The sequence below is a fragment of the Balaenoptera physalus genome (genome assembly GCF_965194825.1).
Source record: "Balaenoptera physalus genome assembly, chromosome: X".
Lineage (NCBI taxonomy): Eukaryota > Metazoa > Chordata > Mammalia > Artiodactyla > Balaenopteridae > Balaenoptera > Balaenoptera physalus.
The window spans coordinates 89842313-89868092 of record NC_138903.1 but is presented as its reverse complement, the minus strand read 5'-3'; the positions used below and the strand labels follow the sequence as shown (position 1 = coordinate 89868092).

The 25780-nt window shown below is 37.6% G+C and overlaps 1 protein-coding gene and 1 long non-coding RNA gene across 5 annotated transcripts in view; one reads left to right on the top strand and one right to left on the bottom strand.

The window, feature by feature from the left end:
- The window catches only part of LOC309653277, a 115887-nt gene extending 107651 nt beyond the window's left edge, over positions 1-8236 (top strand). Inside the window, exon 2 of the long non-coding RNA XR_014259063.1 lies at positions 7299-8236. This is a non-coding gene — a long non-coding RNA (uncharacterized lncRNA). The remainder of the gene's footprint in view (positions 1-7298) is intronic.
- The window catches only part of CENPI (centromere protein I), a 77012-nt gene that overhangs the window by 12460 nt on the left and 38772 nt on the right, over positions 1-25780 (bottom strand). For 3 of the 4 annotated variants that reach the window (XM_082447568.1, XM_082447569.1, XM_082447570.1), the window contains exons 20-21: positions 18120-18161; positions 8236-17434 (exon numbers count right to left, since the gene is read on the bottom strand). The exons of the other annotated variant lie outside the window; for it this stretch is intronic. In XM_082447568.1, the coding sequence (XP_082303694.1) occupies positions 17333-17434; positions 18120-18161 (144 nt within the window). In that variant the 3' untranslated portion in view covers positions 8236-17332. Of the gene's footprint in view, positions 1-8235; positions 17435-18119; positions 18162-25780 lie in introns of those variants that run through there. 4 annotated transcript variants of the gene reach the window in all.

Genomic DNA, 25780 nt, shown 5'->3' with positions numbered 1-25780 from the left:
TGGCAGAGAGAAAATCCAGTTGATGAGCCAACTGAGGAGAAGACTGATTTAGGACTAACTTGAGGGAGTAGAGGGTCTTTTGCTGAGACAAGGCTCAAAAGGAACTAGGGAGAGTGGGACGTGAAGGTGAGAATACTGTTTTGACCATGCTAATGGCTGTCAAGCAGGAATCTTTAAAACCCTTTCCTGGCTTTCATATTTATCGAGTGTTTCCTGTGTGCACAGTAATGCTGAGTATTGCAAGGGTCCCAAAAGAAGCAACAAATGTGCTTCCTGCTTCCAAACTGTGATTAAACTGAGGTGGGAAAAATAGTCTACACTTTCTGCCTGTAACTTAATTCCAGATTGGAGAGTACAATGGTAACAGCTGCACTAACTGCTTTTATTTTACATACCGCGCTTAGAGTCAGAACCTCTTGAACTCAATTCACAAAGTGACATAAAATCATACGTGGGCACTTCTGTTTGTTATAGGATTGTAGCCATAACTGTATTAAATTCTATGTTTATGTTCTCTGCTGCACCAGTCACTCATTGGACTGGCATTCCATAGTCTTTAAACAACAACTAACCCAGTGAAATGTCTCTGGTCCTCCCAGGGAAGGGCTGGAGGGCCCCAAGGGCATACACACAGTGTGTTAACATCATTGGGCGTTCCTGTGCCAGGTCTGCTGTTTTCTCTCAATCCCTGTGCCATTTGAAGGCCCTGCTTTTGTTTTCCACTCATGATGGGCTGAACCTCAGAAACAGTGGGCTGGTGAGCAACCATTTGTGACCAATCTAATTCCGAGGGATCGAAGGCAATGTCAGACTGAGCAGAATGAACCCAGAGCTCCAATGAGCTACCAACCCACGCATGGGTACGCTCTCTGGATTCCTGTATCCCAGTCCCTCACACCTCCCACTTAGGGTAACAGGGCTCACAGTGAGGGGGAGGTACCAGGCAAGGCAAGTAGTTTGCTAGGATTATTTTTCTCTTCTATAGGACATTCTCAAAAAGTTCTCCTTTGCTTGTCTAAAGTGGGTTAGGAGTAGTTCTGCTGAAAGCAAAGAGATGGCCCCTTCCAGTCATGTGAATCTCTGGTTATACTTCCTGACCCCCACAGAGATGAGCCACCTTGTTTAGCGCCCACGCTGTCTAGTCTTTTTTTTTTTCCTGTTTAAATCTACCGAGGACCAAGCTATCCAAAAGATCTCTACTTATTGAAAGCTTGCTGCTACTGCTATTACTACGACTTTTATCACTGTTTCCTCCTCTTGGGGAAGCTCAGCCTGATAGCACAGTCACTAAGAAATTAATTCTGACCACAAGGGGAGAGTCTGTGAGACTTCCAACAGGAGCTGCTGTTTAAACTGGTCACCAGGCAGGGAAGGGCATTCCAGGATGAGAGTAACATGAGCAAGGGTTCAGGGGTACGTAAGTGCATGGTGGATTCAAGAAAGTGAATAGCTGAGCAGGACTACAGTGGAAGGTATCAGCAAAGTGAGAGTGATGCCCGGGAGACTGGAACAAGGTAAGGTGGGGCAGAATGTGAAGGGCATTGAAAGTCAGGTTAAGCGGCTGGACTTACTCCTCTAGGCAATGGGGTGTTCTAAGCAGATGAAACACAATCCAATCCACATTAACAAAGAGAGCTCTGTGGGAGTATGGAGGCTTGATAGGCAGAGGTAAAGAGACCATTGAGGAGGCTCTAGCAAAGGGCTAGATAAGAAATGAGAGCTATATCTAGGGTAGTGGTAGTGGGAACTGAAAGGTGGCAGATTTGAACACACTAAGAAGCAGTGATGTGCTGGTAAACAACTGGCTCTCCAGAAAAGAAAAGGAAAAAAAAGCCCCGATTTACAGTGTTTGTTGATTTCCATAGTGTAAATACTTCCCCATGGCTGATACACTACCAAACGTAAAATAGATAGCTAGTGGGAAGCAGCCGCATAGCACAGGGAGATCAGCTCGGTGCTTTGTGACCACCTAGAGGGGTGGGATAGGGAGGGTGGGAGGGAGGGAGACGCAAGAGGGAAGAGATATGGGAACATATGTATATGTATAACTGATTCACTTTGTTATAAAGCAGAAACTAACACACCATTGTAAAGCAATTATACTCCAATAAAGATGTTAAAAAAAAAAAAGGTACCACTAGATGTCGCTGGATGTGGAATTGGGAAGAGGTGCGCTCAGTCAGCTCTCTTGAGCCAGTGTGAGCTGGCATACCACTACCAAGTGACCAGTTCAGTGTGGGGGAAGAAAGAGAAAAATCAAAGGTGATGGACATGGCTAATTTGGATGACTCCTTAGATGTTTATAGAGAAAGGGAACTCAGGAGGAAAAACAGACTTTATTTATTTATCTGTCTGGGGTGGGGGAGGATTAAGAGGTAAGAGGCATATCAGGAGGGAATGATGACTTTGGTTTTGGACATGTTGACTTGGAAATCCTAGCCTTGGAATTCAATTTTCAATGAGGCTCTGCCTTATAACAATAACTCACATTAATGGAATATTTATATTGTGCTAGGCACATTATATATTTTTATGATCTTTCAGTTATACCACAACCCTATGGCTCTAGTAGAAAAGCTGGCAAATAGTAGTTACAGAACAAATATCTTTTAAATGAATTAGGTACTCTTGTTTTTTTCATTTTACAAATGAGAGAAATGAGACACAAATTGATAGTAACTTTCACAAGGTCATTCAGCTGGAACTCAAACTCAAGCCTGTGTGATTCCAAAACCACTCTGCTATACTATATGTGTGTACTGTGGAGATGAACCATGTCAGGAACCTTTTCTTTTTTAGCTTTCTAAATCTAGTCTATCACAATGCTTATACATAGTGCTATAGACTGAATGTTTGTGTTCCCCCAAATTCGTATGTAGAAGCCCCAACCCCTAATGTGACTGTATTTGGAGATAGGGTCTTTTCGGAGGTGACTGGGGTTAGATGAGGCCATAAGGGTAGGGCCCTCATCCGATGGGATTAGTGTCCTTGTACGAAGAGGAAGAGAGACCAGTGCTCTCTTGTGCTCTCTCTCTCTTCCTCTCTCTCTCTCTCTCTCTCTCTCTGTCTCCATTCACATGCACCGAGGGAAGTCTATGTGAGGGCACAACAAGAAGGTAGCCATCTGCAAACCAGGAAGAGAACTCTCACCAGAAGCCAAATTAGCACCTTGACTTTGGACTTTCCAGCCTCCAGAACTGTGAGAAAATAATGTCTGTGTTTAAGCCACCCAGTCTGTGGTATTTTGTTTTGGTAGCCTGAGCTGACTAATACACAAGTACCGGATCATTAAATATTTGTTGAATGAATGAGGACTGATCCTAATATTTATATTGGAATTACTATTTTTCAAAGATAAGGCCTAGTAGGACGTAAGGAAGAGCTAGGAGTAAAAAGAGGCTCCACCTGAGAGATCTTTGGTAGGGGATTTTTCTCTGATGGAAGTTTTTCTCTGTGGGGCTGGTGAGGAGTTTCTTGCCAGGCTTTTACAGCAATATTACTGACCAGCCTCAGAAATATCCTGTCCTGGGGATCTTCATATTCTGCTTCCTCCATTCTTGATATACTTGTGACATTAGGAATGCAATGGGAGAATAAGAAAAGTATTTATTAATTTAACTAATATGTATTGAGTATCTTCTGTGCTGTACAATATGTCTATTATGGTATTTATTTTTTTACCACAAGCCTGGGAGGTAGTTCATATTATCCCGTTTTTGCAATGAAAAAACTGAAGTTAGTAGAGGCTAAGTAATTTGCTCAAGGTTAAATTATAAGTGGAATCACACATTTAAACTTGTGTTTGACTTTTTAAAAACATTACCTTCTCCCTTTCTTTACCCTTCCTAACCAGAGAACGCATTTTTATTTTAATTTTTTGCTGTTTTCAATCAAAGGACTCTGATTAAACCAAACTCAGTGAGTGGTACTATTTTATTTACCCAGGAGGTTAGGTCAGAAACCTGAGAATTCTGGGCTGATAAGACACTCCTATATCATCAGTCACAAGTCTGATACTGAGTCTACTTCTTAAATCTTTCTAATCAGTCTCTCTATTCTTATAGCTACTGCCTTGATTCAGGCCCCGTCTTGCCTTAATTGCAGCAAAAACCTCTTAGTTGGTCTTCTTGCTTTCCAAAAACCCAAATCTGATCATGTTGCTCCTCTATTTAATACCTGCTGTGGTTCTTCATACCATTTAATATGTTTGAATTCCTTAGCTTAGCACAAAAGGCATTTATGACTAAGCCCCTGCCCACAATTCTCCCTCTTGAATAAAATATAAAGTAAAACCACCATTTTTGTGCTAACATTCAACTACCCACCCCCCCCCACACACACACAGTACAAACCAATAGGCAGGAGATATTTTCAAAATATTCACCCAAAAGACCTTAACTCCTGGAGGGGGCAGACCATATTTTATTCACCTTTGTACAGTGCCTACTCATCATAGACACAATACTTAATTCCCTTCACTCTCTTTCCCATGCTGAATATTCCCCAGTAATTCCTCAGTGGTATAATTTCATTCCAGCCTTCTTGCTTCGACTCTTTTCTACAAGCCAAAATGTACACATTATTGTCTTTTCTTCCTGTGGTGGTCCTCCAATGAGCCCATGCCTCCCTGTATTCACACCCTATGTGACCTATCCCATATCCTTCCCTTCCCCTTGAATCTTGACTGGTCTCGTGACTTTCTTTTAACCAATAGATAGAAATGAGTGTGTGAATGCTGAGGCAAGGTCAGAAAAAGCCTTACAGCTTCTACCTGGGCCACTGGGACTATTCCCTCTCAGAACTCAGCCATTATATTGTGATAAGTCCAGGCCTCATGGAGAGGGAGCAGGTAGTTGTTCCATTTGACAGCCCCAGCTGAGTTCCTAGCCCAGAGCCAACATCAGCCACCAGTGATATGAATGAGCCACCTTGAACATCCAGTCCAATAGAGCCTTTTGATGACTCCAACCCCAGCCAAGAATTGCCCAGCTGAGCCTAGTCAGCCCACAAAAATGTGAGGAGACAAAAATACAGTAATTTTAACTTTGGGGTGGTTTGTTACGCAACAAGAGATAATCAGAACACTTTTCTAATTCCACCTTGTATCTAAAAAAAATTCTCATAGGTAAACTAGATAAAGTTGTATTGAACTTTCTTTCCTAGTCATACTATCATCTAGTCTAATAAGTTTTTCATCCTAGGACAAGCATTCAGAGACTCACCTAGATGATTCAGCCTTAATCTACATCTTCTGCAATTCCGAATTTCTCTTTAAAAGATTGAATATAGGGGCTTCCCTGGTGGCGCAGTGGTTAAGAATCCGCCTGCCAAGGCAGGAGACACGGGTTCGAGCCCTGGTCTGGGAGGATCCCACATGCCGCGGAGCAACTAAGCCCGTGCGCCACAACTACTGAGCTTGCACTCTGGAGCCCGTAAGCCACAGCTACTGAGGCCCGCGCGCCTAGAGCCCGTGCTCCGCGGCGAGAGAGGCCACCACAGTGAGAAGCCTATGCACTGCAGGGAAGAGTAGCCCCGCTCGCAGCAACTGGAGAAAGCCGCGCACAGCAACAAAGACCCAACGCAGCCAAAAATAAAATAAATAAATAAATTTATTAAAAAAAAATTGAATATACTCTTTTTAGACTTTTTAAAAAATAGGACTATTACTGATTATAGGATTTTAGTAATTGTAGGCTTGTGATGAAGTATTCTGAAATTCATCCTAAGTAATGGCTGGGTACTTTTCCTTTCAACTCTAAATGTCTGCCCTAGAACTCTTCTATTGGTAACTACAGATCCCATAGATATCTTTATCCCTACACTTGGTCTCCAGGAGTAAATCCCTCTTCTGTTTGCAATAGAAAGATGCTTAACAAGAGTAGACTACTGACATCCCCATTTCTTTCCCAATGCTTCCCTTTCTTTTTTTCGTAGTGGCTATTCACTGCATTGTCAGTTTTACTTTCACTTGGTATGTTTTTCTGACAATATATATCAATGTCAAACATTAACAAGAACAAAGTTAACTATTTTCTCTATCTCACAACTCCTTCCTGAAAATCCTCAGTGTCTTCTTGACTAAAGATTCTCACTTCAAAGGAGAATTGCTAGGTAAGGATTATGAGTCCATCAATTACTATCATGTTAAGCAAAATACTTCCTTCAAAACCAAATTGATGTTGGAGAAATGAAAGCTTAATTGCTTCCTCCATATTAGTACTTAACGGTGGTAAATTGCATGAAGAAGTAATGATAATAATGGTTAACATTCATGAAGTGATCATTATATACTAAGCACTGTTCTAAGTGCTTTACATGTACTAATTCACATAATTCTTATAACAACTCTAAAAGGAAGATGATATTATTACCCTTATTTTACATATAAGGAAACTGAGACACAGAGAGATTAAATAACTTGCCCAAAGCCACACACCTAGAGTGTGGCAGAGTCTAGATTCTAAACTAGACAATCTAGCCTCTTAACCACTATACCATTAGTTCAAGTTTTTATTCAAAGTTTCCAGATACTTAAACTTTAAAGAATGGAATAGAAAAAGCAAAATTACCCAGTATCTATTTTTCTTCTATTTCCTCTGTGTTAGAAAATGATTATTCATTGATTTGGAAAGGGTAGAACAATTACTCATATGAATATTATATACAAAGATGAATTAAGCAACACTTAAGACAACATCTCAACAATCTTTAAAAATTAAATTCTAGGGACCTGTGCCAGCAATTTACTCATTGCCCCTCAACTCTACTCCTACCATTCTATATGCTTCGTGCATTTCCCAGGCTCTCTTGCTAACTAAGCTTACTGTTGGAGTCTGCCAATAAGAGACAGTGACAGGAGATCAGAAGGTGGAGGAAGAGAGAATTTTTTACACAGAGCATCTTAGAAACTCGGTTAAATAATTGAAATAAGCTTAACGTTTACAATTCTCACCTGAAATTAAATAGATTAATAAATTTTTCTTTACAATTATCCATATAAAAACGTGAAAATTGGACTTCCCTGGTGGCTCAGTGGTTAAGAATCTGCTTGCAATTTCAGGGGACACAGGTTCGATGCCTGGTCCAGGAAGATCCCACATGCCACGGAGCAACTAAGCCCGTGCACCACAACTACTGAGCTTGTGCTCTAGAGCCCACGAGCCACAACTACTGAGCCCGCGTGCCACAACTACTGAAGCCCGCACGCCTAGAGCCTGTGCTCCACAACAAGAGAAGCCACCGCAATGAGAAGCCCGCGCACCGCAACAAAGAGTAGCCCCCACTCTCTGCAACTAGAGAAAGACCACACGCAGCAACGAAGACCCAATGAGCCAAAAATAAATGAATAAATTTATTTTTTTTAAAAAAAGTGAAAATTTCCCATTTCTATTTAAAATATCATTCACTCTGGCTGTATCCTCATTCAGAATAAGGAAAATTAACTAAATATTTTGTTAGAAATTCAGTTGCACTTTATTTGTTTGAATACATCCATTATAGCTATATTATATTTTTATTTTTGGTAGAAAAATATACAAATACCTCTAAAATTGATCAGAAACCTTTTTAAAGAGAAACAATATTACAATGATTTTTACCCACTATTTCATAACCTACTTCCACTTGCCTATCTATACTTTAGAAAATTATTCCAGCCTATCTTTTTTCCTTACTGACCCTAAAATATCTCAAATAAACATGTAAATCTGGTATCTACCTTTAAAAATTCTTTAAAATGCTTGATGGCTGCACAATTACCACATAAAATTCTCTTTGCATATTCCTAATTTCCTAGACTGGAAGAGGGCAAGGTATGACATAGAAGAGAAGCAAATAATGATTTTATGACTATAATTTTTCCAAATTTCTTATTATACAGTTAAGATAATCATTATGCAAACATGCGATCTTTAAGATTACTCATCTCGGGCTTCCCTGGTGGCGCAGCGGTTGAGAGTCTGCCTGCCAATGCAGGGGACACGGGTTCGAGCCCTGGTCTGGGAAGATCCTGCACGCCGTGGAGCAACTAGGCCCGTGAGCCACGGCTGCTGAGCCTGCGCGTCTGGAGCCTGTGCTCCGCAACAACAGAGGCCGCGATAGTGAGAGGCCCGTGCACCGCGATGAAGAGTGGCCCCCACTTGCCGCAACTAGAGAAAGCCCTCGCACAGAAACGAAGACCCAACACACCCAAAAATAAATAAATAAATAAATTTAAAAAAAAAAAAAAAAAAAAAAAGGATTACTCATCTCATCCTTTTCCAAAGCAGGAGTTGAAACAGTTCTTTTTTTTTTTTAATTTTATTTATTTATTTATTTATTTGGCTATGTTGGGTCTTTGTTTCTGTGCGAGGGCTTTCTCTAGTTGCGGCGAGCGGGGGCCACTCTTCATCGCGGTGCGTGGGCCTCTCACTGTCGCGGCCTCTCTTGTTGTGGAGCACAGGCTCCAGACGCGCAGGCTCAGTAGTTGTGGCTCACAGGCCTAGTTGCTCCGCGGCATGTGGGATCTTCCCAGACCAGGGCTCGAACCCGTGTCCCCTGCACTGGCAGGCAGATTCTCAACCACTGCACCACCAGGGAAGCCTGAAACAGTTCTTATAAGTTTTTTTTAAGAGCTTTAGTGATATAATTTAATAACATAAAATTCAGTGTTTTTTATTATATTTACAGAGCTTAGAACACTTTTATCATCTTAAAAAGAAACCTCATACCCATTAGCAGTCACTTCCCGTCTTAGTCCTTTGGGGACTGTAACAGAATACCATAAACTGGGTAGCATATACACTATAGAAATTTATTTCTCACAGCTCTGGAGGCTGGGGAGTCCAAGATCAAGGTGCTGGCAGATTCAGTGTGTCTGGTGAAGACCAGCTTCCTGGTTCATAGACAGCCATCTTCTTGCTATAACCTTACCTGGTGAAAGAGGCAAGGAAGCTCTCTGGGGCACTCAACCCATTCATAAGGGGTCCACTCTCCTGACCTAATCATCCCCAAAGGCCTCACCTCCAAATATCATCACACTGGAAATTCAGCATATGAATTTTGGGGGCACACAAACTTTCAGTCTATAGTACTCTCTGTTACCTCCACCCTATCCCCGTCAGCCCCAGACAACCACTTAACTACTTTCTGTCTTTATCAATTTGCCTACTGTGGACATTTTCATGTAAATGGAACCATACAGTATGTGCTCTTTTGTGAGTGGCTTATTTCACTTTGTATAATGTTTTTGAGGTTTGTCCATATTATAATATGTATGACTTCATTCCTTTTTTTTTTTTTTTTTTTTTTTGCTAAACAGTATTCCATTATATGGAAATAGCATATTTTATTTATCTGTTCATCAGTAGGACATTTGGATTGATTCCACTTTGGGGCTATTATGAATAATGCTGCTATGAACACTTGTGTACAAGTTTTTGTGAGGACATGTTTTCATTTCTCTTGAGTATATATCCAGGAGTGGAATTGCTCAGTCATATGGTATCTCTATGTTTAAAATTTTGAGGAACTGCCAAATTGTATTCCAAAGTGGCTACAACCATTTATAGCCCAGGCAGCAATGTACAAGTTTTAATTTCTCCACATCCTCACTTCTGTCTTTTTTATTATAGCCATCCTAAAGGGTGTGAGGTGGTATCTCACTATGGTTTTGATTGAATTTATCTAATGACTAATGATGTTGAGCACCTTTTCATGTTCTTATTACCCTTCTTTTCTGGGAAGAAATATTCAGATCCTTTGCCCATTTTTTAATTGAGTTGTCCTTATTAGTGAGTTGTAAGAGTTCTTTATGGACTCTGGATACAAGACATTTATCAGATATATGATTTGCAAATATTTTCTCCCATTCTGTGAATTTTCTCTTCACTTTCTTGGTGGTCTCATTTAAAGCACAAAGTTTTTAATTTTGATGAAGTTCATGAATTTTTTCTTTTATTGTTTGTGCTTTTGTTATCAGAGCTACAAAATCAATGACTAACTTAAGGTCATGAAGATTTACTCCAATGTTTTGTCTAGGAGTTTTATAGTTTTAGACATTACATTTAGGCTTCTTACCCATTTTAAGTTAATTTCTGTATTTGACGTGATAAACAGTCCAACCAGACTCTTTTACATGGGGATATCCAGTTTTCCCAGCACCACTTTCTTTCCCCATTGAACTGTCTTGGCATCCTTGTTGAAAATCAAATTGACCCTAGATGAATGGGTTTATTTCTGGACTCTCGATTCTATTCCATTGATCTTTGTGTATCCTTATGCCAGTACAACACTGTCTTGATTAGTGTAGCTTTGTAGTAAGCTTTGAAAGCGGGAAGTATGAGTCCTCCAATTTTGTTCTTCTTTTTCAGTATTGTTCTGGTTATTCATGGTACTTTTTATTTCCATTTGAATTTTAGGATCATCTTATCAATTTCTGCAAAATGCCAGCTGGGGTTTTTTTGTTTTGTTTTTGTTTTTTTTTTTTTAACATCTTTATTGGAGTATAATTGCTTTACAATGGTGTGTTAGTTTCTGCTTTATAACAAAGTAAATCAGTTATACATATACATATGTTCCCATATCTCTTCCCTCTTGCACCTCTCTCCCTCCCACCCTCCCTATCCCACCCCTCTAGGTGGTCACAAAGCACCGCGCTGATCTCCCTGTGCTATGCGGTTGCTTCCCACTAGCTATCTATTTTACGTTTGGTAGTGTATATGTCCATGCCACTCTCTCACTTTGTCCCAGCTTACCCTTCCCCCTCCCCATATCCTCAAGCCCATTCTCTAGTACGTCTGTGTCTTTATTCCTGTCTTGCCACTAGGTTCTTCATGACCTTTTCTTTTTTTTTTTCTCCTTAGATTCCATATATATGTGTTAGCATACTGTATTTGTTTTTCTCTTTTTGACTTACTTCACTCTGTATGACAGACTCTAACTGCATCCACCTCACTACAAATACCTCCATTTCATTTCTTTTTATGGCTGAGTAATATTCCATTGTATATATGTGCCACATCTTCTTTATCCATTCACCCGATGATGGGCACTTAGGTTGCTTCCATGTCCTGGCTATTGTAAATAGAGCTGCAATGAACATGGGATTGCATTGAAAGTGTAGATCAGTTTGGGGAGTATTACTATCTTAACAGTATTCAGTCTTCTGATCTATGATCATGGGACGTCTTTGCATTTATTAGATGTATTTTTACTTTCTTTAAACAACATTTTGGTATGGTGTATTACATTGATGTTAAGCCAACCTTGCGCTACTGGAGTAAATCCCAGTTGGTCATGGATTATAATCCGTTTTATATGTTGCTGGATTTGCTTCGCTAGTATTTTCCCAAGCTTCTTGAATGTATAGACTGTTTTTCATCAAATTTGGGGCATTATCAGCCATCATTTCTTTAAATATTTTTTGTCCCTTTGTCTCCTCCTCTGGTATACCCATTATGAGTGTGTTTGTGTGCTTAATGCCGTACTACATTTTCATAAGGCTCTGTTCATTTTTCCTCACTGTTTTCAAGTCCAGCACTTCCATTTAGGGTGTGGTGTGTATGTATTCGATCCTTTACTGGTATTTTCTTTTTGATGAGTCATTGTCATTACATATTCCTTTAATTATTTAAACATGGTTTAAGTTCTTTGAACATATTTATAATAGCTGCTTTGAAGTCCTTGTCCACTAAGTTCAATATTTGATCCCCCCTCAAAGGCAATTTGTCTTTTTTTTCCCTGAATATGGGTCACACTTTCCTATTTCTTTATTAATCTGAACAATTAGGTAATATATTGTAACAGCACTGGATTGTCCCTGCTCCAGAGTCTTATAGCAACTTGGCTAGACTAATTCTGTGAAATCAGTTCCCCCATAGTGTGTAGCCTCTAATTTTCCTGTTTGGATTTTTTATTTTTCATCATGACACCTGGGTTCCTAAGGGTAATCCCTGGGTCAGTATAGTTTAGCAGTCATCCACTGATTGATTGGAATTGTACTTAAGCCCCTGAGCCAGTAAGGTTTTCATTTTTTGCTGTTTGACCTGTGTGGCTTAAAGACTGCTTTCACACTTCAGGGAGCTTACAAGTTTGTCTCACATTTAGTCAAGGACTAATAGCAAAGCAGTTTCCTCTCCAGTTGCTCCTGAGAGAGTGTGGCCTTAGGTATGTGCACACTCTTCCATATCACCAGGCCTCCTTTGCTGGCTCTTTCTCTGGTCTGTTAAACTTCTGGCTGGTCTGCCTCTATTAGTATCATACCATGCTTTTGGCCTCCACTGATTGTTTGCTGATTTTTATTTTGGACAGTTCCTTTGAGGCACAAATTGCTCCACAATCCAAATAAAGTCAGGTCCCTCAGGCAGGGCCAGGGTGTTGCCAGCCTTTGAGGTTTTCTCTGACCCTGTTGGAACCTCTATATTATGGAACAGTATCTGGGGGAGATAGGAGCTGCCACTTGGCTGCCAAGCTCACTGTAATACCTCTTCTGCAACGCAGAGTTGGGTGGGAAAATGGGTGTAACCTCTATCTCACATGTTAAAGACTCCTACTACTATTACTGAGTTTTGTACATTTTGAATAAATGGTTTTCAATTTGTTGCAAATCCCTTTATCATTCTCCAGAGACTTTCAATGACTGTCTTTGCTAATTTTGACCAATTAGGTAGATATTTTTCTAGGGAGAAGTTCCATTGAGCTTGACTATGCAGAAACTGACGATCAAGTTTGTGAATTTAACCTAGTCCACAAAACTGATTACAAATAGAAAAAGGATTCAGTTTTTTTAAGTTGAAATTCACGTCTAATTAAACAATTATATACTATCTTCTTCCTCACTACCCCAGGTAATTAATAGAAAGTTCACCTACAAATAGATACAAGGGGAAAGTACAGCATATTAAAAATTCAATCTTGTTCAATTTCATATGTGATATTAACTATGTTATTGTATCCAGGGCTGGAATACTCATAAATGCTTAGGATGTCAAACTATTAAGTAGGTGCTTATTCATTCATACTTTCAGCACTTTTCTCAGAAAGGCTCAGGAAACCTCTGTTCACACAGAAAGTAAAGTACAGAGAATGTGCATTACTTCAGTAAGCCAATACCTCCTGGGATAGTCTTTAATTGCATTTCTATAAGATATACTTTGATCAAATACAGCTTCCAAAGTAGGAAAAACTTTTATATCTCTTTTCCCCTTTGTGGGTTTTCAATGAAAATTCTACAAATTTTCTATCATTTTATATGCCAAACCTTTGAAAGACAGACATCAGAATCTAAATTTTACCAAAGAGAGAATCAAGAGGCAAAGTATTTAAGTGAATTCCAAGGTCGTACAATTCACTAATGATGAACCTACAACTAGAAGCAATTGAAGGACTCCTTAACAGCCAGCCTCCAGCTCTGTGCACCAAATCTATTTAGATAAGCTAATATTCTTCCCGGCAAGCTGAAAAATGTTGCATTCCTGTTATATACTTTAAAATGGACTTTAATTCACATGTACTATTATGCTCCTTGGGAAGATATCCTCTTCTGAATATTATAAAAATAAAGCATTAATGATTCTGGTCAACAGTATATTCTGTTAAACACTATTGCCCATTGTCTTAGTCAGATCAGGCTGCTATATAACAAAAATACCACAGACTGGGTGGCTTTAAAAAACGAATTTACTTCTCACAATTCTGAAGGCTAAAAGTCCAAGATCAGGGTGCCAGCATGGGTCCTCTTCCTAGCTTGTAGACAGCTGCCTTCTTGCTGGATCTTCACACAGTGGAGAGAAAGATCGTATCTCTCTTGTCTCGTCTTATAAAGGCACTAATCCCATTAATGGGAACTCCACCCTCACAACTGAATTACCTCCCAAAGGCCCCATCTCCAAACACCATCACATTGGGGGTTAGGGCTTCAACATATGAATCTGAGGGAAACAAACATTCAGTCCATAGCATCCATCTTTAATTGAAACTGATTTTTTTTTACATGACAGAAACAGAGGCTCTCTATATTAAAAAACCTAATAATTTAAACAAAGTGAAAGTAGTATCAATTGAAAAAAATCTTAAAAATATAATACCAATTTTAGAGAATAATTTTTCTTCTATCTAGTAAACCATTTTATGATAAAAAAATGTATCTGATATAAAGAGAATTTCTACTATGTTAATAAAAGTTATGTGAGGCACCATAGACTTATCTACTTTTCTTTCCAGATTGTCCCCAAGACCAAAGGAGAAGTTATGATAAAAAGAAAAATAAGTTAGAAATCTAATAGCAGTGTTATTGAATATTAAGTCAATATTTATAACATCAACAATTTTACACAAATACTGGGTAAACAAAGTGTTCTTTTTGTACAATTGGGAAAATAAACCACATTTTCTATTTCTTTTCTTTTCTAGACATGTTTGGCACTGAAACAAAATAGCTATTCTTATTTAAATTTTGTTTTTCTTTGCCGTGAAGATTCTTCAAAAAAGATTTTTCAAATAACTAGATTTGGCATACTTGCATAGCTGTATATCTAATCGTAAGTGGGTTAAAAAATTGATCAAGAGAAGAATATGGTCAAAAAGGTACCCAGGGAATCATTATTGAACAAAAAGGCAAACTAAAGGAGAAATTTTTTTTCTCCCAGAACATGAACTTAAGTTTAGAAAAGTTTCTTCCATGATCTGAAGATTGTTACTGGTTAAATTTCATAAAAACTAATCAAACCCCTTCTCACAATTTAAAGTTCTACATGATCTTAAGGATCAAAATACCATGTTCTGAAAAACAATATGGGAAGTTATTTGGAGTACAAATGTAAAAACAAAAGAGAATTCTCTAAATAGTTACCCATTGGGGAAGCTATCAGATTTACTTCAAAGCAGCTAAAGCTTCTTTTATCCAGGTATATAGGCTACATTCCACACCATTAAATAACCCTTCCTTTTTGAAACACTTTCTGTACTTGGCTTCCAGCACACCAGTCTCCTGACTTTTCTTTAAGCTCACTGGTGGGTCCTTCTCAGTCTTTTGCTGGTTCCTCCTCTTCTCCTCTACTTCTTAACATTGGCATACTCCAGGGCTCAGTCCTTTGCCACTTTCTTTTCAAGCTGTACTAAGTGATCTCATCCAATGTCATGGCTATTCAGCAAAGATTCCCAAATCAATTTTGTCAGTACCAAATTGTACCCTGAACTCTAGATTTGGATAGCCAACTGCCTGTTTAGCATCTCCAAACTAACATGACTGAAAAAGAACTCGTGATTCCACATTCCTCCAAATCTGTTCCTCATCTCTGTTTCAGAATTCACCCAGCTACTCAGTTAAAAACCTAGGAGTCATCCTTTACTCCTCCCTTTCTCTCTCCTCATATCCAAGCTATCAGCAGATCCTATCTTCTTTACCTTTAGAGCTTGCGTCCAGTATCTAACTACCCCCCAACTCTCCATCATCCACCACACTAGTCTAAGACTCTTGCCTGGAACACTGTAATAACATAACTGGTCTCTCTGCTTTCACCCTTAATCCTCTTCAGTCTAACCTTCACACTGCAGTTCCATACAGGTAAGTAAAATGATGTCACTCCTCTGCTCTCAGTCCTTCTAATGGCTTCACATTACGTATCCATACCAGGCTATAAGGATCTTCATGAACTACTCTCTGGCTTTCTCTCCTATTTCTTTTCTTACCATGTTTCTCCCTTAATCACTATGTTGTAACCTTACTGGCCTCTGCTATTCCTCAAACATGCCAAGTAAGTTAACATTTTTAAGCCTTTTTACTTGCCTTTACCTCTTCCCAGAATGCTCTTTCCCCAAATATTCACATGGTTCATACACTTATTTCATTAGGGCCTCTGCATATGTCACCTCTTCGAACAGGCCTTCCCTAACCATCTTATCTAAAGTAGCAACCCCCTCAAACATGTACATCTCTTTATGTATAATTTGGTGGAAGGCAGAGTCTGATGATGAAGTCATTTTTCCCTAGTGGACTAAAGAATCTAGATCCTGAAAAATAAAATTAGCCACATTGAGGCTCTCTCTCCTGAGCCATGGATAGAAAGACAATCCAAGCACTCCCTAAGGATGGCAGTGTATTGGTGATGAGTATGGAAACTCAAGTGGAGCCACTTGGCCTCTCTACCAATGAGGGAAGAATTTAGTCCCGTATGCTCAGTTTGTTTCTGTCCCTATTCCTTGCTTTTTCACCTGATATTATACATTTGTTTACATCTGTATTATCTGTCTTCTCCAATAGAATGTAGTAAATTCCACAAAAGCAGATACTGTATAACCAGCACACAGAAGAATACATGGTACATAGTAAGCTCAATAAATACGTATTAAATCAAAAATGAATGAATAAATAGTATTTCTAGTTTGAACACCATCCAATAATATAGTTTAGGGTTCTGTTTTGCTTTAAAAGGAAAAAAAAAGAGCCACAATGTGCACTTAAAAATAAAAATAAATTCAGCTTGATTTCTTTCAAATGATACGAATTTTATTAAAAGAGGGAGAGTTATTCAGCAGCGCTGAAGCAAAATTTTGTAGTCAATTTTCAGCAAGATACTCTAGCTATTATACAACTTTTTAAAAGCTTCAGAATTATTCCTGAAAATAGTTACAGTTAGTTTATTTGGACCTAAACACTCAAAAATGGGATATATACATACACATACATGCGCGCACACACACAAAATAGAGCAGTTTTGTGAAATCAAACTGGTATAAATAGGAATGTAGATTATCCCACAATCCTCTTCCCTTCCTTCTCTCATCAAACTGCTACCAGTGAAGGCCCAGGAATCTACCAACTACTTAGAGCCACCTTTTAGAGTTAGAAATGTATCCTCTTAACTTGGTGTTGGTGTGGTTGTTCACAATAAGAAAAATGGCAATATCCACAGAGGTTTTACAGAGGCAGCTGAGTATTTTGCATGAATATGTCTGTAGCTGAACTGCCACTATATATTATTTACCTGCTCTCTTCCATCAAAAATGCAGCTCATAGTCCACAAGAATGTGAAAAATCCCACCACATAACAGATATGTCTCTTTATGTATAATTTGGTGGAAGGCAGAGCCTGATGATGAAGTCATTTTTCACTAATGAGCTAAAGAATCTAGATCCTGAAAAATAAAATTAGCCACACTGAGGCTCTCCTGATCCATGGATAGAAGGCCAGTCTAAGCGCTCCCTGAGGATGGCAGTCTGTTGGTGAAATGAGTATGGAAACTCAAGTTGAGCCACTTGACCTCTCCAGCAACAAGGAAGGAATTTAGTCCCATATGCTCAGTTTGTTTCTGTCAACATTCATTTAATGTTGATCAGGTGATTTATGCTCTCTGCTCAGGGGACAGAAGAACGATGAATACTGCTTCTTATGAAAAGTTTCAAGCCTTGTAACCCTTCTGAAAATAAATAGTCCAAATACCAGTTCCATTTCTTCCCCTGCAGGCACAAAAAAGGGAAAATTACTTATCAAATATTTCGTTTGCTTATTCTCTACCTCCTCTTCTTTGCCTAGGAAAAGTTCCCAGCATCCTGGATGCACATACCAAGAGTTAGCTCGAATGGCCAGGTTCGTAACTGAAACTCAGTCACTAAGTAACAGTCAAACCAGAGAGTACCCGAAGTTTAAGGGCTAAATATTCCTTTTATTATATTGGCAAAAAAATTCAGCTGTTCAAATGAACAAGTATTGTGAAATGGAAATGGGTCATCATTCCTGAACTCTAGGAATTTAACATCTAAAACAGACAACACAGACATTATTATATTACTTCCTATATTAAATATGTACACAGCAGAGTTTCTATATTGAGACAATTGTGCTTGGCTTTGTTAAATAAGACGCATTACAGTGACACTTTGACTACATGCAAGTGTATTATAAAATAAGATGATGCACAGACACAACAGCAAGAGTCAAACTCTGAATAGTTTTATCTATGTAGAGGGTATGTGCCAACGAAGTCACATAAAAGTCACTGGAATTAATTCAGAAGGCAAACACTTCACTTTGACTTTGTCTAGGCATCAGACTTGGGATCTGGGAAAAAGTAAAGGTATAAATTCTTCTGATGAAATGAAGCTTTATGAAATCCCTGAACATGATGAAAATAAATTTACTTACCCAAACAGAGCTCATGTTTACTTTCCTTTCTTTTGGCCATTCCTTTCAAAACAAAAACAAAAAACAAACAGAAAAGAAAATGGAGAGAAATGGGGATGAAAATATTTGGTTAGCAAAAATTACCAGAAAATTAAGATGGCTCTTCACTATCTGATTCATTTGCTACGTTCTATTCCTACCAACACACTTGGATTCCTTTTGAATAAGCACCCACTATAACCTTCCATATTTCTCCCTAGAAGCACAAACAGAAAAAAAATAAAATCACAGTGGATAAAGTGAGCACCATTTTGCTAATATTTGGCTTCATTTTTTAAAATTCTGTACTCAGCCACCGGGGTGGAGATGGAAGGTGGGCTTTTTCTGAGGAATATGATTACCTGAATTGAGTTTTGAAGGATGAGGATGAAGTCTGGTGAGGTAGTCTGGGTATACAGTAGATTCTATGAATTTGTAATTCTTTATAAAAACTCAGAGCTAGGTGAGCTAGCTAGTTATTCCCCGGCTTCAACTATCACCTACTGTACTTCACTGAAGAGCCATCAATTCTAACAACTTTTTTTATGTATCACTAAGAAAAAACTCTGCCTATTAAACTACATATAACACAATGCATTTTTAACACTTAGAAGTTTTTATTTTATAATGATTGAAAGAGTTTTAGATGTAGGCAGATTTTGATCATATATCATTTTTACAAACATGAAATGGTAAATATAAACAAAATTAAGTGGTGAAAGTATTTCTAAAACTTCACATTCAGAGTCCAACTCTTCTGAATTACTTTTCTACTCAAGGGTTGTGGATATCTATGTTTTTCACAAAATATCATCCTCTGTGCCAGAGTGTTGATTATGTAGCATTTCTTAAAGGAACTAATAAAGGCTATGGTGCTTGGGTCCCAACTGCATAAATCTAACCTACTTTTGGCCCTTACTTCAAGGAAAGTCCATAACATGTATGGTTCACCACTTCCCTCCCTTCTTCCTCCAAGTCATTTGGTTTTGAGAGCTTAAAACAGTGCTCCAGCATCGTCTCCAATCTTTCCCCCATGCTGCTGACATCCAATCTGCAAGGTCTGATTCTGGCAATCTGCCTGCGCACACTCAAAAACAGCAAATGACAACTATATCATGATTGCTGCCTGGCTGACATCGATCACAAGATGCATCTTGATCTCTGAGAAGTTATAAAAAGTGAAAAAAAATGTGTGTTTTTGGAACTGATGAAGTATAGTCCATGCTGATGAATTCCATATTGATTTCTCTCGTTCCAACCACTCTCTTGAGTTCTAAGCCCCTATTTCAAACTGCCTACTTACACTTCTTCTTGGATACCTAACAGGCATCTCAAACTTAAGTAGGTCAAAACAAAACTTGATTCTCAACTTGTCCTCCGCAAAAAACAAAATAACCTATCCTGTTCTTCTATCATTATTCCTCTTACCACCATAGGTAAGTAAGCAAAGTTGTTTTGGAGGATCAGGAATTAATATATTTTTTTAAATTGAAGTGTTTTAAAAAATATTTTAGGAAGGTTAATTCTTGAAGGTTTAATTCTAGCAGCATTGAGCACATTTAGCAAACTGTGAAACTACCATTTTGTAATTGATGATGTTTCTGTATGATTCTGAAAATACTAGACTTTAATGTCAATTTTCTTTTAAAAGAATGCCTTTTGAGCCTCGTCACCAACTAACTGCTCATTATCTAAGTATCATATTTTAGGGGTGGTAAAAATAACCTCTGATACCGTGGTAATGTGATGTAATTCTGACAGTTTTACTTTGCTGAGTTATCACATTGTAAATATTTCAAATTGGCCATATTTTTAGAGATAATTTAGTAAATTTTATTTGGCCAATCAGTTCTCAGTATCAAAAGAGCTCAGGTCACTTCATGAGTTTGGACATTTGTAGACCTTACACCATGATGGAACCACCATCAACCCACTTGCTCAATTCAAAAAACTCAAAAGTCCTTTCCTTTTTCTCATTCCCACTTCTGATCAAGCCATCAGGCCCTGTCTGCTCTATCTCTGCAGTATATATCCAATCAGTCCACTTCTATGCATCTTCACTACCATCACTTGTATACAAATCACTATCAATCTATTTTGTCTAGACCAAGAGCCTCCTAATTGGTGCCTCTGCTTCCACTCAGGCCTCCTCTTATAACTCTATCCTCCACTAAAAAGCCAAAGTGATCTCCACTAAACATCACCTCAAACCATACTACAACCCTGCTTAAAAATATTTCACAAAAGACCCCGAATAGCCAAAGCAGTCTTGAGGGAAAAAAAGGGATCTGGAGGAATCAGACTCCCTAACTTCAGACTATACTACAAAGCTACAGTAATCAAGACAATATGGTACTGGCACAAAAACAGAAACATAGATCAATGGAACAAGATAGAAAGCCCAGAGATAAACCCATGCACCTATGGTCAACTAATCTATGACAAAGGAGGCAAGGATATACAATGGAGAAAAGACAGTCTCTTCAATAAGTGGTGCTGGGAAAACTGGACAGCTACACGTAAAAGAATGAAATTAGAACACTCCCTAACACCATACACAAAAATAAACTCAAAATGGATTAAAGACCTAAATGTAAGACCGGACACATAAAACTCTTTGAGGAAAACATAGGAAGAACACTCTTTGACATAAATCACAGCAAGATCTTTTTTGATCCACCTCCTAGAGTAATGGAAATAAAAACAAAAATAAACAAATGGTACCTAATGAAACTTAAAAGCTTTTGCACAGCAAAGGAAACCATAAACAAGACGAAAAGACCACCCTCAGAATGGGAGAAAATATTTGCAAACGAATCAATGGACAAAGGATTAATCTCCAAAATATATAAACAGCTCATGCAGCTCAATATTAAAAAAACAAACAACCCAATCCAAAACTGTGAAGAAGACCTAAATAGACATTTCTCCAAAGAAGATATACAGATGGCCAAGAAGCACATGAAAAGCTGCTCAACATCACTAATTATTAGAGAAATGCAAATCAAAACTGCAATGAGGTATCACCTCACACCAGTTAGAATGGGCAGCATCAGAAAATCTACAAACAACAAATGCTGGAGAGGGTGTGGAGAAAAGGGAACCCTCTTGCACTGTTGGTGGGAATTTAAACTGATACAGCCACTATGGAGAACAGTATGGAGGTTCCTTAAAAAACTAAAAATAGAACTACCATATGATCCAGCAATCCCACTACTGGGCATATATCCAGAGAAAACCATAATTCAAAAAGACACATGCACCCCAATGTTCATTGCAGCACTATTTACAATAGCCAGGTCATGGAAGCAACCTAAATGCCCATCGACAGACAAATGGATAAAGAAAATGTGGTACATATATACAATGGAATATTACTCAGCCATAAAAAGGAACGAAACTGGGTCATTTGTTGAGACGTGGATGGATCTAGAGACTGTCATACAGAGTGAAGTAAGTCAGAAAGAGAAAAACAAATATCGTATATTAACGCATGTATGTGGAACCTAGAAAAATGGTACAGATGAACCGGTTTGCAGGGCAGAAATTGAGACACAGATGTAGAGAACAAACGTATGGACACCAAGGGGGAAAAGCGGCGGGGGTGGGCGGTGGTGGTGATGTGATGAATTGGGCGATTGGGATTGACATGTATACGCTGATGTGTATAAAACTGATGACTAATAAGAACTTGCTGTATAAAAAAATAAATAAAATTAAATTAAAAAATTAAAAAAAAAATCTTTCAATTGTTTCCCACTGCACTCCTAACAGATCTGTAAGATAGTGGCCCCTGCTTCTCTCCAACCTTATTTCATTCCATTCTCCCTCTTGTTCCTTAATCTAAGCCACACTGGCCTTCTTTTTTTCTTTGAACCCCTTAAGTACTGTTCCCACTGCCTGGAATGCTCTTCTTCCAGCTATTCCTAGGGTGGCTTATTCTCATCTTTTAGAAGAAATCTCAAGTCAACTGTCGCCTCTTCAAAAAGGCCATCCTTGAACACCCATCCCTGACAACTCCCCAGTCACAGTCTCTCTCACTCCACCCTGTTTATGTCCTTCATAGCATTTCTAAAAATTTAAAATTATCATGTTTACTTATTTTATTACTTGTTTATTGTTTGTTCTCATTAGAATATAAACTCCATTTGGACAGAGATGGTCTCTATCTTCTTAAGCACTGTATTCCCAGTGTCCAAAGCACAGTGGACACCAAATATTTGTTGAATGAATAAGGAAATAACTAGTTATTAATTCAAAGGTAATTGATGATAAGAAAACCTAGAGCTTCTGAATTTCCTGAAATGTAAGCTCTACAAATGTCCAAACTCATGAAGTGACCTGAGCTCTTTTGATACTGAGAACTGATTGGCCAAATAAAATTTACTAAATTAGCTCTAAAAATATGGCCAATTTGAAATATTTACAATGTGATAATTCAGCAAAGTAAAACTGTCAGAATTACATCACATTACCACGGCATCAGAGGTTATTTTTACCACCCCAAAGGTATGATACTTAGATAATGAGCAGTTAGTTGGTGACGAGGCTCAAAAGGCATTCTTTTAAAAGAAAATTGACATTAAAGTCTAGTATTTTCAGAATCATACAGAAACATCATCAATTACAAAATGGTAGTCTCACAGTTTGCCAAATGTGCTCAATGCTGCTAGAATTAAACCTTCAAGAATTAACCTTCCTAAAATATTTTTTAAAACAGTTCAATTTAAAAGAATATATTAATTCCTGATCCTCCAAAACAACTTTACTTACCTATGCCTAAGTTGATAATATTTACTACTTTAGAGACTGAATCTTATAATTAATACACATACACACACAGTCTGGAAGAAAAAAAAGAACTGACTTACAAAAATCAATTCCACTCTATGATTCATCGCATACTTTTCCAAGTAAGAATTGGATGCAACTGTATTGACAGGGTATGGAGAACTGGACACCCATTCATTGTTAGCAGTAATGTAAATTGGTATAACTTCTACTGAAAGCAATTTGACAATACCTAACAAAATTACAAAGATATACCCTTTGAAATCAATTCCACTTGGAGCAATTTTATCCACCAGACACACCTGCATATGTATGAAATGATATATATAGTTCAAACACATTCATTAGAGTATAATCTAATAACAAGATTAGAAATAACTCAAATGCTCAATTTATAAGTTATATGCTTAACTGGTACTACATCCACACAATGGAATACTACAGAGATAACAAAAAGAATGAGGCAGTCCTTTATGTACAAACATGAAACAAAAGCCAAGATATTAAGTCAAAAAAAATCAAGAGGCAGAAAAGTGTTGAAAAAGATCATTTATACAGAAACATACAGTATGTCTCTGGAAGGATGTTCAAGAAACGGAGAGTGGTTGCTCTATGATAAAAAGTGTCCACATGGAGTTCTACTTCCAGGATGAGATCATAAGGAGTTCTGTGGAACCACTCCCCAGCAAAATGGGCAAAGTTGGCAAAAACTGTTTTTACAAACCCAGCATTTAAAGTCTTTGGAAACTGCCCTAATGACATATAGAAAATATAAAAATATTTATTCAAGAAAATCTACTAAAATTCCATAAGAATAGCAATGTAAGCCACTGGTCCTTCCTAGTGAGCATGGCTGATGAGTCAGGGCTGTAAACATCTATGTTAAAAATGAAGATCTCAAATCAATAATATAATTTACTGCCAAGAAACTAGAAACAAGAGAGCAAACTATTAATAAATCCAAAGCAAGAAGGAAATAAATAAAGATTAGAGCAGAAATAATTGAAATAAAAAATATAAAAAAAGAGAATCTCGCACTTCCTGATTTCAAAACTTACTACAAAGTTACAAATTAAAATAATTACTGGCATGAAGACAGACATATAGACCAATGGAAATGAATAGAGAGCTCAGAAATAAACCTTCATGTATATGGTCAAATGATCTTTGACAAAGGTGTCAAGACCATTCACTGGGGGAAATAACAGTCTCTTTAACAAATGGTGTTGGGAAAACTGAATCTCCACATGCAAAAGAATGAAGTTGGATCCTTACTTTATACCATATACAAAAATTAACTGAAAATGGATTAAAGATCTAAACATAAGACTAAAAACTATAAAATTCCTAGAAAAATACATAGGGGGAAAGATTTATGACACTGGATTTTGCAAAGATTTCTTAGATATGACAGCAAAAGCAAAAATAGACGGAAAAAAATAGCTAAATTCGATTACATCAAATTTAAAACTTCTATGCATCAAAGGATGCAATCAAGCAAAATGAAAAGGCAACCTACAAAATGGGGGAAAATATTTGCAAATCATATATCCGCAATTAACATCTAGACTTCTTATATAAAGAATCCCTACAACTCAACAACAAATCAAATAACCCAATTAAAATAATAGGCAAAGGACTTGAATAGATATTTCTCCAAAGAAGATACACAAATGGCCAATAAGCATATAGAGAGATGCTCTGCACCACTTATCATTAGGGAAACATGAATCAAAACCACAGTAAGATATCACTTCACACACATTAAGATGGCTATTATGAAAAAAACAACTAGGAAATAATTAAGTACTGGTGAGGATATGGAGAAATTGGAACCCTTGTGCACTGCTGGTATGAATGTAAAATTCATATGGAAACGCCTATGGAAAACTGAATGGTGTTTCCTCAAAAAAAGTAAAAAAAGAATTACCATATGATCCAATAATTCCACTTCTGGGTATATATCCAAAAGAACTGAAAACAAGGACTTGAAGAGAGAATTTTACACCCGTGTTCATAGCAGCATTATTTACAACAGCCAAAAGCTGGAAGCAACCCAAGTGTCCATCAAAGAATGAACAGATAAACAAAATGTGGTATATAAATACAATGCAATATTTTTCAGCCTTAAAAAAGGATATTTCGACACATGTTGCAACATGGATGAACCCTGAAGACATTATGCTAAGTGAAGTAAGCTATTTACAAAAGAACAAATACTGTATGATTCCACTTATTGGGGTACCTAGAATTTTCAACTCACAGAGACTGAAAGTAGAATGAAGGCAACAAAGGGTTGATGGAAGGAGGGAACAGGGAGTTACTGTTTAATAAGTACCGAGTTTCAGTTTTACAAGATGAAAAGAGTTTTGTAGATGGATGATGGTGATACTAGCACAACAACGTGAATGTACTTAATGCCAGTGAACTGTATACTTAAAAATGGTTAAGATGGTAAGTTTTATGTTATGTATTTAACCACAATTTTAAATTTAAAAAATTTTTTTAAGTAGAGAAAAATCAGTGAAACCAAAAGTTTGTTCTTTGAGATCAACAACATTGACAAACCTTTAGCTAGATTAAATTAGGAAAAAAAGAGAAGATTCAAATTACTAAAATCAGGAATGAAAAGAGGGAAAACATTACTGACTTTATAGAAATAAAAAGTATTATCAAAACAACAAGGTCCTACTGTATAGCACAGGAAACTATATGCAATATCTTGTAATAAACCATAATGTAAAAGAAAAGAAATTTTTATTAAAAAAAGTATTATCAATAAATTATATAAATGGTATAAAATAGAGAAATTCTAGAAAAATAAATGTTGAGAGTGACTCAAGAAGAAATAG